At 37.6% G+C, this 14,732-nt stretch overlaps 1 protein-coding gene across 4 annotated transcripts in view; it reads left to right on the top strand.

The window, feature by feature from the left end:
- Positions 1–14,732, top strand: part of NELL2 (neural EGFL like 2) — a 390,253-nt gene that overhangs the window by 107,628 nt on the left and 267,893 nt on the right. For all 4 annotated transcript variants that reach the window (XM_045061670.1, XM_023256973.2, XM_019834835.2 and 1 more), the window contains one exon: positions 3,565–3,715. In XM_045061670.1, the coding sequence (XP_044917605.1) occupies positions 3,565–3,715 (151 nt within the window). The remainder of the gene's footprint in view (positions 1–3,564; positions 3,716–14,732) is intronic.

Here is a 14,732-nt window from a genome sequence, read left to right as displayed (position 1 = left end):
AGCTAAAAATTATGATGCAATCATGATTTATATACTTACTTTAAGTTCTCTCTGTCACAATCCAGAAACTTAAAAATATTCACCTGTGTCTTGGGCCCCTGGGTTGGCGTTGCCAGGTCAGTAGACCATCCTGAGGCCATACTAAGTCAGGTCAGGTTCTCTCCCTCCCACTGCCTTCCATATTGCCCCTCTGCATAACATGGGTGGGAATTTCATGCAAGCCCATTTTAAAATCTCTCTGTAATGAACTTGGTTAATCTAGATGCAAGAAAAAACAAAACCCAATATTATTTCTCCTGTCACTATAGCATGAGCTGAATGGAGCTTCTGCTGGCCATGTTTGTGCTGGAGGGGCCCTCCTTCCAGTAAGTCATTCTGCCCTCACAGAGGGAGCAAGATGGAAGATAATGAACTGGGAAGAGAAGTTGCACAGGATGGTTTGGTTTGGGAAAGGAAGTGTAGGGATGTCAATATGTGATGTTTAAAATATGTGAAATCTAACAAAAAAGTCAATGATCATCTGAGTTGTGAGAGTTTCTTAAGAGTTCTCCCTGCGTTCACCTTTTTTCTTTCTTCAAATAGAAGAAAGAGAAAAATTTCAAATAGAAGAAAGAGAAAAATTTCCAAAGTATAGATTGATCAATTAAAAAAAATGTTTCTTTCATCTATAGATTCCTTCACCATGTTTTCAACCATGGTGTCTTACATTTTTATTAATGATACTCAAATGTAATCCATTCTTTTAGATCCTTCTATTCCTCTTAAGGTCAATCTTTACATATCATTTCATCTGAAAACAAAATAAAGAAAACTCTCACAAATAAGACAACCTGTCAACTCTCCCCACAAATCTGACTCCAAAAGCAGGAGAGGATAATATAGAGATTAGTGAAGGTTTTCTATGCATACCAAATGACAAAACTTCCTAAAAACCCTCATTAAGAATCTCTTTTTTAAAAGTTTCACCTTGTAAGGCAGCTGTGGTGCATTTCTAAATTCTTTTCTCTCACTGGATGAGCTCAAGCTCTCCACACCACATCTTTGGATCTCTCTCTCTCTCTGGGTTTCATCTTCCTTTCTGTATTCAGTGTAGTCCTTTCTCTGCTTCTCTCATTTGCATCCCCATCTATCATCCTACTAGGCAAGACAAAGGGTGCTGCTGAAGCTCTACCTGGTTGAAAGAGGGGGAAGCATAATAAATATTTATAATTTGATTTTAATTTGCTTTTATCTATCAAATTAAGATGAAGTGATGAAGTTTGGGAATGATTTACTTGTGACTAGAGTGGATAAAAAGTTAACACTAGATGAATTATTCTCATGGAATTTCATTTTGTATGCCTCCTTGAGGAAGTGGAAAGTTTTGGAGCTAGGAGGAATTGTATGGAATCCCCTCCACAGCCAATCTTATCCCTGATTGAGCTTGAGGGGAAACTATTATGTTGACCATGGCAGAAATTGCAGATTATTGTTCTACTTTTGAATTGTGAATATTTGATGGGACTGAGGAAGTTTCTTTTTTGAAGCAAGAAATTTATTTTTCCTAAAACTTTGAGCAAAAATCCCTTTTACACCTTCCTGCTGGTTCCCAAGCTCTTCCTATGACTGGAATGCTTTTCTTTCTCTTTTCTACCTGGTGATCTCCAGATCAAGTGTCGTCTGTTTTATGAGATTTTTCCCTCCGCATGATGTTGGCTACTTTTACATCTGTGATCCGTCCACGCTTGGTACCTACCTGTATGACAGCATTTCTTTCATTGTACTGGGATTATTTGTCTCGTCCACTACTTTGTGGGTATCTTGAGGGCTTCTCCATGTCTGTCCATTCCCAGTGATGGGCACAGATCATGTGGGTACATTTTTATTCCATAAATTTGTGGGGCTAGGAAGGTATGGAATTTTAGATTAATCCTATAAACTCTTTCACTGAAGTTTTGGTTCTCAACAAGATTTCTGCTACACTGCTGCTGAGGAAATGCTTGGAAATGTGTGGGAAAGCTTTGGGTTGTCACAGTGATTGGGGGTTGGGTGCCATTGGCATTCACTGGGCCAGAACCAGGGGTGTTAAATATTCTGCAAAGCATGGGACAGTTTTGCACAAGGATGGGTTTTTCTTTCTAAATGCCAGTAGTTTTTCCATTGAGATCTACTTGCTTAGTAGTTACCTAGACTACCTACTCTAAAGTAAGTAAGTCTAGTTACTTAGTCTACCTAGTCTAAAGCATAGAAACAAGGAGGATGATTTGAGAGCAACATAAACTGTATTTCTGGCTCCCATCAACCCTTTGCACACACTATGAATAGGAGAGCCTTATGCTCAGTTAGCAGATGGCTTGAATAATGGTTTTTTCCTACCCACTAAATCCATTTCTATCTGTATTGCCCCCATAGCCTCTAGGTCCCACTCCCTGGGTCTTGGAGTGCAGGACTAAACGAGGTAGAAGTGTAGGGTAAAAGTTTCTGCTCTCCCACGCATACTTTCCTTGGCTAGGCTTTCTCTAAGTCTGGAGAAGAGGACATTGGAATTAAGTTCTATGTATTTCTTTCAACAGCATGGTAAGACAATTTGATCTTAATGTTTCATCCATTGCGCAGAAGGCTGAGAGTGACTAATTTCAATGATCTTTTAAAAAATCTATTTATAGCACGCCTTCTGGCTAAGGATATCAATGTGGAAGGTGGCACATAGATTTAAATCCAGTTTTCTGTCATGAGGCGTCAGAAAAGCTAAATGGCTCTAACATGGTCTTTTAGGTTCTAGTCTATGAAGTACATCTTTTTGCTCACTGTTGACACTGATGTGGCTGTGGTATCCAGAATATAGGGTATGTGTAAGGAGAAAACTTGGGAGTACACTTCTTCAAGCAGGATCCTTTGATTCTTTGCCCCAGAGGTGACATTTTTGAAAAAGAATTCCTGAGGGGCGCCTGGGTGGCTCAGTCCGTTAAGCTTCCGACTTCGGCTCAGGTCACGATCTCACGGTCCGTGAGTTCGAGCCCCGCGTCGGGCTCTGGGCTGATGGCTCAGAGCCTGGAGCCTGCTTCCGATTCTGTGTCTCCCTCTCTCTCTGCCCCTCCCCCATTCATGCTCTGTCTCTGTCTCAAAAATAAATAAAAAAAAAGTTTAAAAAAATATTAAAAAAAAAAAAAAGAATTCCTGAAACACGAGTCCAGTAATTGATTTACTGTCCTGTGTTATATGTAGCAAAAAGTTTTTTTTTAAAAAAATATTTATTTATTTATTTGGACAGAGATAGAGAGTGAGTTGGGGAGGGACAGAGAAAGAGGGAGACAGAGAATCCCAAGCAGGCTCTGCGCTGTCAGCACAGAGCCTCAGGGTTTGAACTCATGAGCCATGGGATCGTGACATGAGCTAAAACCAAGAGTAGGATGCTTAACCGACTGAGCCACCCAGGTGTCCCTGTAGCAAAAAATCTTGTTGAAGGAGTCTGAAACTTGGTATTTATCAGTTATTACTTGATAATGTTTTTTGAAAGATGTTTCATGGAAAGGATACTTTATAAAACCAAATTCTAATCTATTTAATGTATGTTTCTTTTTTTAGATACTCCCAGAAGTATAAAAGCATCCACTGCTACAGCTGAACAGTTTTTTCAGAAGCTGAGAAATAAACATGAATTTACTGTTTTAGTGACTCTGAAACAGACCCACTTGAATTCTGGAGTTATTCTCTCCATTCACCACTTGGATCACAGGTGAGTGTGGCTGCTGGGTTTTTTGTGTTTTCGTTATATATGGTTAAATGAACACATTCAAAAGAAGTAAACAAAATCAAGATATCCAATATACAAGATTGGAATAAAACAGCTAGAATAATTTTGCTACATTATGCAAAATCACAAACACAAGTAATTGAAATCAGCCCAGATGCAAAAGAAGCTGGCTGGTGCTTTTGATGTTGCTAAAAGCACACAGAAATCACTGTTCCTGAGACACACTTATTAATGACTAAATTCCTCATGACATATCTTCCTCAAGTTAAGGCTGAACATACTTCTTTGTAATTTGTGAATAGTTGGCCACAAAAATACTATATTTAGTTTCTTTAGGAAGTTGCCTGGGTTTGAGTTTAATAAGTCATAATTTTCATCACTGACAGGTAACTTCTTTCTTGATGCGTCTCTTAGACTGCAGCAGTCACAGCTGTATTCTTGCATGTGTTTTGAATCAAAATTCTGGCTAGTATCTCCCAGTCTCTCACATGTGTGGAAGCATGATTAGGGGAGAGCTGGTGGGAGTAATGGGGAGGAGGGGGTGGGAGGAAGGAGAAACTCATTCATGACGCTTGGCATATACATAGATTGTTACTGAATAACACCAAACAGCTCTAAATGATCCCTTGAGTGAAAGAATTACCACAGTTCTGACAATGCAAGTTCCTTTGTGTTCCCATTTTGAATACTTACTCCATGACTTACTACCTATGGACCTTGAGCAAGTCACATGGCCTTTCTGTGCTACAATTTCCTCACCTGTGAAATGGGGAGAGTAATAGTACCTATTTCATGGGTGGTTGTGAAGATTAATAAGTGTTTGAAATATATACATGGTTTTTATGATCTTGTTAAGGTGTGGGGAGAAACCTCTTTTCTTGGTTTCTTTTACCAGGGATGAGGTAGCCTGGGACTTTGAAAATCTTTATGAAATACTAAAGGGCAAACAGAAGCACATATACGTGGTGAACAAGATACAGCAAGTTGACATAGAGAGCAAGGTTCCTGATCACACTCTACCTGGATTATTCTCAAGGCATCAAGGCCCCTCATTATTCCATCTATAGCCCGAGAGGGTTGGCATAACCCCCTACTTGGGTTTCTTTCCTCCCAGGTCCTGACCTGTGTTTGACAGGAGGATGCCATGATAACATTTATCTGGTAATTGGCTTAGGATCTTCAAGGCACAGCAAGAAAGGGACAGGTCCCATTTCCAAGGGTTCACTAGGGCTTTTCCCGTTGGTCTGTTTCTGGTTCCAGGGACAGGACTGGTCTTCAAGTGATTGATATCAGACCTCCTTGCTTACATTACAGTACTGTGACTTTGCCCATCTCACTTGGGCTTTAGGCAACATGATTCACATAAAACAAAGGAATGTTGTTTCCTTTACAGAGCAGCTTGTTTTATTGCTGATGACTTCTGCTTGCTAAAAGAAATTTCCCCTGTGTTTTGGGCACTAGATTTTTCTGCCCTGTAACCCCCCCCCACCCCCCACCCCATTAGTAGAGACATGGAACTTGTCCAGCCTTCTTCCAGATGGCGTATCCTTACATCCATGATGGTCACTGCAGCCTCCCATGTTACCCTTCTTGTCTCAGGGCTAACCAGTGCTGGGTACTCCATCTGCTCTTCTTTAGACTTAATTGACAGCAATTCTTGAGGTCTACTGCCCTCATCTATATGCATCCCAGATGGGCAATGTTTTTGTTGGTCCCTGGAGTTGAATATAATGAATAACTCTACAAACGTTTGACCAGCACAGACTTCTTGTAATCTGTATACTTTCAATCTCATACTTACTAAGATAGTATGGAAAAAAAATTTTTTTTAGCATCTTAAACAATAAGTATATGGACCACCGAAATACCCGACCATCATCAGGTAGATTCTTGGTGAAGGACCTGAGGAAGGATAACTTGCCATCAGGCAGATTTTTTTTCTTACTTTTCCTGTGAAGTAGATTTGTGAAAATATGTAGGAATTTTTATTGAGTTATTTCAATGAAAGATAATATTTGTTTTTTTAAATTAATATGGCAATATATTTTCATTGTAGAAAATTTGAAAAGCAGACAATTGTAAAGAAATAGAAAAACTCATACAAATCATTTTACCAAAAGGAGACCAATGTTTAAAATTTGCCATATTTTAACCCAGTTCTTTTGTCTGTGCATGTAGATATGCCATATTTTATTTGATCTGCCCCTCACTTTGGATAGTTAACTCATTTCCTTTTTTAACTTTAATAATAACACCATGATGAACATATTTGTACATAAATTTTTGTGCTCAGCTCTTGTGCTTTCCAGTTATACTTGTTGAATTTAATATTAATTCTGTAATTCCTTGTTTTACTTACTCATTCTTTCTTCATATCATCTACAAATTTGAGATATATTTGAGATATGGTGTATCTTTCTAGGATATAAAAGATTATTTAGGTTTGCAAGGCTCTTTTTATTTGTTTATTTATTAAAGTCTTACGTGTGCCAGGCGCTGTGAATTAGCTCGTTTTATCATCAGGACTGGGCAGTGGTTAAGTGTGCGGGTCTAGAGATGGACTCCGTGAATTCCAGGCATAGTAATACCACTTATTGGCCTTGTGACCTTGTGAAAATTACTTAACTCTTCTGTACCTCAGGTTCTTTATCTGTAAATCCATATAAAGTGCTTGAGAACACTAGAGAAAAAAATTCCACAGAGTGCCATAATCATACAAAGTCACTATTCTCATTCATATTTTACAGTTAAGAAAAACAAACCCAGGGGCACCTGGGTGGCTCAGTGGGTTAAGCGTCCAGCTTGGTTTCGGCTCAGGTCCTCATCCCACGGTTCCTGGGACAGAGCCCCGTGATGGGCTGTGCACTGGCAGCGTGGAGCCTGCTTCGGATTCTCTCTCTTCTCCTCTCTTTGCCCCTTCCCTACTCGTGCCCACACATGGGATTTCTCTCTCTCAAAGTAAATAAAATTAACTATTGTTGGGAAAAAAAAGGGGGGGAAACAAACCCAGAGAGCTTACGTTGTTGAAGATTCCCAAGAGTAAGTGAGGGTAGGGTTTAAACTCAGGTAATCTGATTCCAGAGCCAGCCGGCTTAACCTCAGTGCCCTGCCAGCCCTCAGGGTCTAGTGTTAGACTTCCTTCTCTTCTGCCCTCCCCCCCCCCCCCCCCCCACCATAGCACCACTTAGCTAGTTAGTGACAGAATCAGGACCCAAATCCACTTACTCTGATTCTTGAATGTGGTGTTTTCACCAGTATACTATGATATCTCCTAACCTTTTAGCATCCTGACAGATCTTGTGTTATGGTGTGTGTTTTGTTTTTTTTCTGTGGTGTTGCTGAAGTTCTTTCTTTCCTTAGTCTTAATCTGACTCCTATTTTTAGTTTCATCGTATCACGAACACTTACGTATTTATTCTTTGATTTGCTTCACAAAAAATTTAGCGTGGTTTGTAGGGCTATCTACAGGACAACAAATAAGAATACAATGAAATATGAAAATCAGGGCAAAGGAAAAATAGAAACCCAGTTGGATGATTAAGATAATGCAATTGTTCTTAGTTCTGAGACCAGAGACGTATTTCTCCTATGCCCTTTTATGCAAGATGTAATGAGTGTCTTTAGAGAAATGAATCCAGAGGGCTTCATATCAGCTGGTGGCATCATGCTGTAAAGCACTGAGGGAAAAGCAAAGCTACAGAGATGCCAGGAACTTGCATCAACGTGTGAAGGTGTTTGAAACAGTACTGTACCCTCAGAGGCCCTTGGTAGTATGCACGAAAGTTCTGTACAGCCAAATTTTCCTGCTCAAAATTCCAATAGTGCCTCTGATGTGAAACTCTAATAAAAGGCCATGTCCTTAAGGCAATATTCCATATAAATTGCTTTTCTCATGAGAATAATACTGAATTCAAGTTAGACTTCTCTCAGAAATACTTGAATTGTAGCTATTCTTTGTTGACACTTCAGTGAGAATTAAGTGTTGAGCAGCAATAGCAATTAAGTTGGAGGAAAGACTGACATTTTATGTAAAAACCGAGGAGCCTGACAAGGACACACCTGAATGGAAGATGCCCGTTTCCTCCTGAAGTAGGCAGTTCTCAAGAGCAGGGCCAAGCTTTTCCTCAGGAAGTAGTGTGGGTTCTATGCTCACATATTGATGAATGGATCCTATTGAAGGTGGAAATTTTAATTATGCTACAAATTTTAAATATTATGATAGTTATAGTAAATTTTACAAATTAAGAAAATTACAAAGAAGGAAGTCAAAATCATCTGTAACTTTACCACCTGGGGATAGTTTCTACTAATATTTTCAGTTATAAATGTCTACTTAAGGGTAGAGATATAATATTTCAAAAACTGATTCATACTGTACATGTTTTACAAGTTACTTTTCAAAATTTAGCAAAATATCTTAACAATTTTCCCATGTCAACAAATATTCACTTGCAGTCTATTTTTTAATGCCCAAGGATTATTACATCATTGGATACAAATTAAAATAGAGATAATCAAATTCTTACATATGAAAAAATCCAAGCAAAATGTCCAAAAAGTGTCTAAGTGTGTTCAGTGTAATTGCCTGAGGTTCTTCCACTTAGAAGAACTAGTTTGCAAAATATGTGTCTGGATAAAGTGAATGAACTTTTGTGCTCCACTGGTTGGTTAGCTATAAACCAGATCAATGTTGAAAAATGCCTGTCACAGTGAATTGTTGATCCTTTCACTGGCAGTGATTAGGAGCAGGTCCCACTTTCCATAAGGTCCTTCCTAGTTTATGGAAGAGCTCTTCTGCACCCTGAGGGAAGCTAACTCCCTAGATGCATTTGGGGTTGGTCTGGGGAGGTCACGGTGCTTCATCTAAGCATATGTTCTTGCCTGCCACATGGAAAGCTCAAGAGCAAGAACTTGAGTTATTTCTCGGAATTAGGCTTTGTGAGTTAGCCCACTGGAGGGTGCCTACTACAGACCAGTTACTAAATAAACATTAATATGACTGTCAGCGATGATGTGAAACGACTTCTTCTTCCCTTACGTTAGTCCCTGACTCCAATCTTATCGCTGTTTGGGCTGATCGAAGTGAGAACCTGGCTACCTGCCGTACAGCCTGCTCTGATGCCAAATTAAGTAGGAAGAAGTCCCTAAGAAATAGAAACTGTGGGAACGGCAGCTCCGGCACTGGTTGAGATGAAGGAAAGTGGAGTGTCAATGCCGAGCGCGGTGACCAGTCTGCTTGTCACCTGTATGTCACCCCCTTCCTTTCCCTCTTCTTGTCCAAATCCTCCTCACACTTCAGAACTCTGCTCTCATCCCCATAAAGCTTTTACTGACCTTTCCAGTTTACATTAATTCCGTCCTGCATTTGCCTCCAATGCAATTTTTAAATTTGTGCCACTCTTTTTTGGGCTTATATCGTTATGTGTTTCGTATATATGCATATGTATTAATTGCATATCAGAGGTTAAAAATGTCATTTGCTGCCTTTGATCACAATTGTAACAAGTGTTTAGTGAGGATTTTTTAATTTAAGTTGTAATTGTTTTTTTGAATTGGTAATATATCTCCTGGTTTAAAATTTAAAAGGCACAGCAGGGTATAGAGAAGAAAAAGTCTACCTCTGTCCCTATCTCCAGACACCAACTTTCTACCCCTGGAGGCAACTACTATTATAATTAAAGACATTTTGAAAATAAGGAAGATGTAAAAAAGAAAATTCAGCTTAGCCAATCAGTGTTGTGCTGGAGTGGGTTCAGACTGGCTTACAGGAGTTGAAGATTTGTGAGCGAGCAGACATTAATTACTGTGAAGCTGGAAGGAGGCCACAATGTGAGTGTTTATGGCGTGGAAATCAGCAAATGCTACAAAGCAAGGCTTTCTTCCTTTGAATGTATTTTTATAGGTAAATATTAGTTTTTTCAATAAGTCTTAACTTTTTTCAGATTTCTCTTCTTTCTTATACGAGTGGATAAATGAACCAATATGTTAGAATTATTTCTTTAGAGAACAGAAAGCCAATTGTTAAACATTTACAAGGACCACTACTTTATAGTCCTGACATCTAGAGATAACCACCCTGACACTTTGGGATGCAGCTCTCTGATCCTCTGCCCAGGTGTATTTGTGTGCTTGTATAAATTTATGCGTAGTTTATAACAGCTCCTAATTAGGTCTTTCTTTCTTTCTTTCTTTCTTTCTTTCTTTCTTTCTTTCTTTCTTTCTTTCTTTCTGTGCTGTTAAAGGATTGTGCATTATGCTTGTAAACCCCATTTGATGTACCATGCTGTCACTGAGTTACATGCTAAATAAATATTTGATGGATGAGGACATGAGTGAAAGATCAAGAGAAAGATCATCAGGAGTGCAGCAGGAATCATCAATAACATCACAGAGTTTTAATCAGTCTAGGGCAAAGGATCTGGGGAATGTGGAAATTGCTATATTGATGCAGGGTGCCTAAAGTATTCTGAAATGTCATTAGCTCTAGTGTGAGAATTTCACTAACTGGCAGTCACTGCCTCGAAACAGCTATAAGTCAAGTTCTTGGAGAATAGCGACACCTGTAATGAGCTATACAGAAACATCTCAGCCACTGCGTTAAGTCTGGAAACCTAATCACACAACTTTGTTAGTTTGGACATCTGAGACTAATAGACATACTCTGGATTCTGAGGAATCTGAAGTGAGCAAACAGAAAGACAGAAGTAGGAAAGACAGACATCACAACATCTTAGAACTGGGAGAGGGCTTAAGTCAAACCTTGGTACTAAAACACAGCTTCAAACAGAGTGACATAATTAGGAAACTGTGGGGAACCTCAATGGCAGTGTCCTGGTGTTCTGTGAGTAAAGTCTTGGCCTCCTGAGATTTCAATGGGGTTTCAAATAGTGTTTTTCAAGCAGGGGCTAATATTAAAAATTAGGCCGCAAACTTTTTGTGAGTGCAGTGTGAAAAGCTGGTAGGCTCTTCAGCCATTTCTGGGTATATTTAGTGAATATCAGCATTACCTAAAAACAACAGACAATGATGTATGACACTTAATGTCTGAAAGAATTAAGACATTCAGGCAGATCAAAGAATTCTCTCATCATTATGGTTTTCTGGCTATTGCGTTTTCAAAGGAAAAAAAATGAAGAATAGAGAAATAATTCCAAGATAACTAATTCACTTAGCTGTTTATGCAGGAGATTCAGAAGAGAGATATGAAAACAGTAAAGGCTCATTGAAAAGCAAAGTGAATTTAAAAGTTAAAATAAATGAGAAAATTTCCCCAAGTTGTGAAAGGACTCTCTTCTTTTCTTCCATGTTTTACAAAGCTGTAGTTTCTTCAGGATAAATAAAATTATTTTGTTATTCCTTGGTATAGATTAGGTACACTCGTCTACATTATGTTCTGTAATTTATAATACTTCTTTATTTAAGATAGTCTTGGGCTTTAGATACATAAATTAGGCTTTTATAACATGGGGTCATTATTAGGAATTTTCTTCATTTCCAAACAGTATTTGTGCTTCCAACTGTGAATGCTTTGCAAATAGCATACATAGGAAGAATTTGTGGCAATAGCTTTGCAAATAAATACAAAACTGTCTTGTAGTTTTCATCATCTTCTATATTAATGAACTTGAGGTGAAATAAATGAGATTTTTTCTACTCTCTTAGTATTAATTATTATACATTCTGGATGAGTAAGAATGTATTTATGTATGAGGCTGATAAAATGTATCTTCATATTTGTGAGTGCTTGTCATGTATTAAGCCATTTCTCTTTCTTGACATTACTAAGTAAAAATTAAACTTGCTGGCAATATTTGCTTGGCTTAATGGTTCTGAACTAAAAGATGACTGTTTATCATGGATAAAATTAACAGACTGGCATAACAGCTACTACACTCTACTTTTTCGTTGCACACTGCTTACTAAATATTAAAGAGAACAGGTTTGTAAGTTAAAATTTCAAACCTCGAGTTCTTCATAATTAACAAAACAACTGTATATTTGATTATCTTAAAGTATATTTCTATATCATTAATTATCTCTAATAAAATTACACCTTTAATATGTATTTTAATACCCTCTTATTATTAGGAAAGTTACAGTGTATATTCGAATGTGGTTCAGCATGCATATGTCATTACCAAGTAGGCATGGTGAGCTGCTCATCAAAGAAAGGGAATTAAAGTTAAGACAGCAAGCAAGGGGATTTCTTGTATTCTTGTATGTACCAAATTTGCACATAGGTGAAGTGATGGAAAGAAGTACACATTTTAATATACAGAGGTTATTTCCTGGAGCACAATCCTCCCTTTCATGCTGGAATAGTGGGGCCCCATTTTCCTTCCTGTTAGCATGCCAGTGTTTCTGCAGGGCTGAGGAGTGAATCAATCGGCTGTTGCTGCTTCTGCGGCCACCACCATGGACTAGCCAATCTCTATCCATTCCCATCACACATTTCAGGTACTTCTCTCCTTAGGCAGAGATGCAGAGGACCAGGGGTATTTGTAACCCTCCATCCTATTTGGCCTTGTCTGGTTATCAGGCCCCAAATATCGTAGACCAATATAAGAAGACCCTTCTGCTTCATCCATCTCATAGCCTCTTTGCATCTACCCTTTAGTCCAGATGTTGGACTACCAGTGACTTGGCTGTTGTGTAGGCAAATGTTATTGAGGATCAAGCCTCCCATGTTTTAGGAAATCGACCTGGTGTTCCTGCTTGAATATTTGCACGCTTCCCATTTCTATGTTGCCATGTTATTTCTTTTTCTGTGGTAGTAAAGGTTAATTGTTCATTAGAAATAATTGGCCCATGTAGCTACTAATGATCAGTTAGCTACTTTTTTTTTTAGTTTTTTTTTCTGACATTAAAAAAATACTTCTAATGATTAAAAGATTTTTCTAAATATTATTTCCTCACTCAGGAATGGACAGTGAAAATTATTTTAGTTCCTTTTTTTCTTTAATCAACACTTGCATCTTCATTATTTCCCTTCATGTTATTTTTGAAGATATTGACATGTCAAGATGTTAGGGCATAGTAACTTTTCCTGATTGCCTTTAAGTCAGGTAGGCTTCTTTTATTAAAGTAAGTTTTTCATGGTTTCATTTTCATATAAGTCTTGAACACATCTAAAATTTATTTTGGTGTAAGCAAAAAATGAAGCTTAACATTTAAAAAGATTTTTTTAATGTTTCTTTATTTTTTTTTGAGAGAGAGAGAGAGCACGAGAGACAGAGCACTAGTGGGGGAGGGGCAGAGAGAGGGAGACACAGAATTGGAAGCAAGCTTCAGCCTCTGAGCTATCAGCACAGAGCCTGACACAGGGCTCAAACTCATGAATGGCAAGATCATGACCTGAGCTGAAGTCGGACACTTATCCACCTAAGCCACCCAGGCATCCCTCTAAACATTTTTTTAAACAGATAACTAATCATTCCAACATCATTTGACATTTTTCCCTCTCTTCATTTGCGACTCTTTATCATAAATGCAATCTCATATTTATATTTAATATCATTTCTAGGTTCTGTCCTCTGTTTCATTAGTCTGTGTGCTATTTTTCTACCAGTTATCCACTCACATAAATCACTTTTTGATTTAACTGAGCTCCATGTAATAAGGATATTAACTCCATAGCACCAGTGTTTTTCATTTGCATTGAAGTCTTAATGGCGATTTTGATGTACTAAATTTTCTTAACTGATACATAGACAAACCAATAATTTCTATCTCTAAAGGGTGGGATTATGTTAATGAAATAGTGAAGAAAGAATATGTTATTTTCTCTTCCCAGGAAGAAAAGAGAAAGCCAATTCAAAAATTCAAGAAAAGAAAATTTCAGCTAACTGATGTTAGCTGTGGGCTTGCCTTATAACCTTTATTATGTTGAGATATCTTCCTTCTATGCAAAATTTATTGAGTTTTTATCATGAATAGATATAGAATTTTGTCAAATGCTTTTTCTTTTTCTATTGAGATTATCCTGTGGCTTTTTACATTCTATTAATGTGATGTATCACATTGATTGATTTGCATATGTTGCATCCCACAAATAAATCCCACTGTATTGTGGTGTATGATCCTTTTAACGTGCTGCTAAATTGGTTTGCTGAGAGTCTTTGCATCTATATTCATCAGCAATATTGGCCTGTAGTTTCTCTTCTGGTAGTGTCCTTCTCTGATTTTGGTATCAGGATAATGCTAGCCTTGTAAAATGAGTTTGAGAGTGTACCCTCATCTTCGAATTTTTTGAACAGTTTGAGAAGAATTGGTATTCTTTTAAATATTTGGTAAAATTCACCAGTGAAGCTGTCTGGCCCTGGGTTTTTCTTCATTGAAAGATTTTTTATTATTTATTCAATTTTGTTACTAATAATTGGTCTATTCAGATTTTCTAGTTTTTCCTAATTCAGTCTTGGTAAGTTGTATGTTTCTAAGAATTTTTCCATTTCTTCTAGGTTCTCCAGTTCATTGGTATATAGTTGTTCACAGTAGCTTTTTCTGATTCTTTGAATTTCTGTAGTGTCTGTTATAATGTCTTCATATATATATTCTCCATATATATACGTATATATATACATATATATGGGTCCTTTCTGTTTTTTTCTTTGGTTAGTCTAACTAAAGGTTTTTTAAACATTTTGTTTATCTTTTCAAGGAACCAACTCTTAGTTTGGTTAATTTTCTCTATTGTTTCTCTGTTCTCTATTTTATTTATTTTTGATATTCTATTATTTTCTTCCTTCTTTTAATATGGGCTCAGTTCTTCTTTTTCAAGTTCCTTATAGAGTTAGGTTGTTTTATTGGGGGGTGCAGTTGGGGGGTGATCTTTCTTGCTTCTTAATGTAGGCATTTACTGCTATGAACTTCCCTCTTAGAACTACTTTTGCTGCATCTCACAAGTTCTGGTATGTTGTGTTTTGTCTCAGAAAACTATTTTATTTTCCCATTAATTTATTCTTTATTGGTTGTTCAGAATAATGTTATTTAATTTCCATAT

This window comes from Felis catus, chromosome B4 (assembly GCF_018350175.1).
Source record: "Felis catus isolate Fca126 chromosome B4, F.catus_Fca126_mat1.0, whole genome shotgun sequence".
NCBI classification, from domain to species: Eukaryota; Metazoa; Chordata; class Mammalia; order Carnivora; family Felidae; genus Felis; species Felis catus.
Note: the sequence above shows the minus strand (reverse complement) of the source record. Positions and strands in the feature narration are given on the sequence as shown.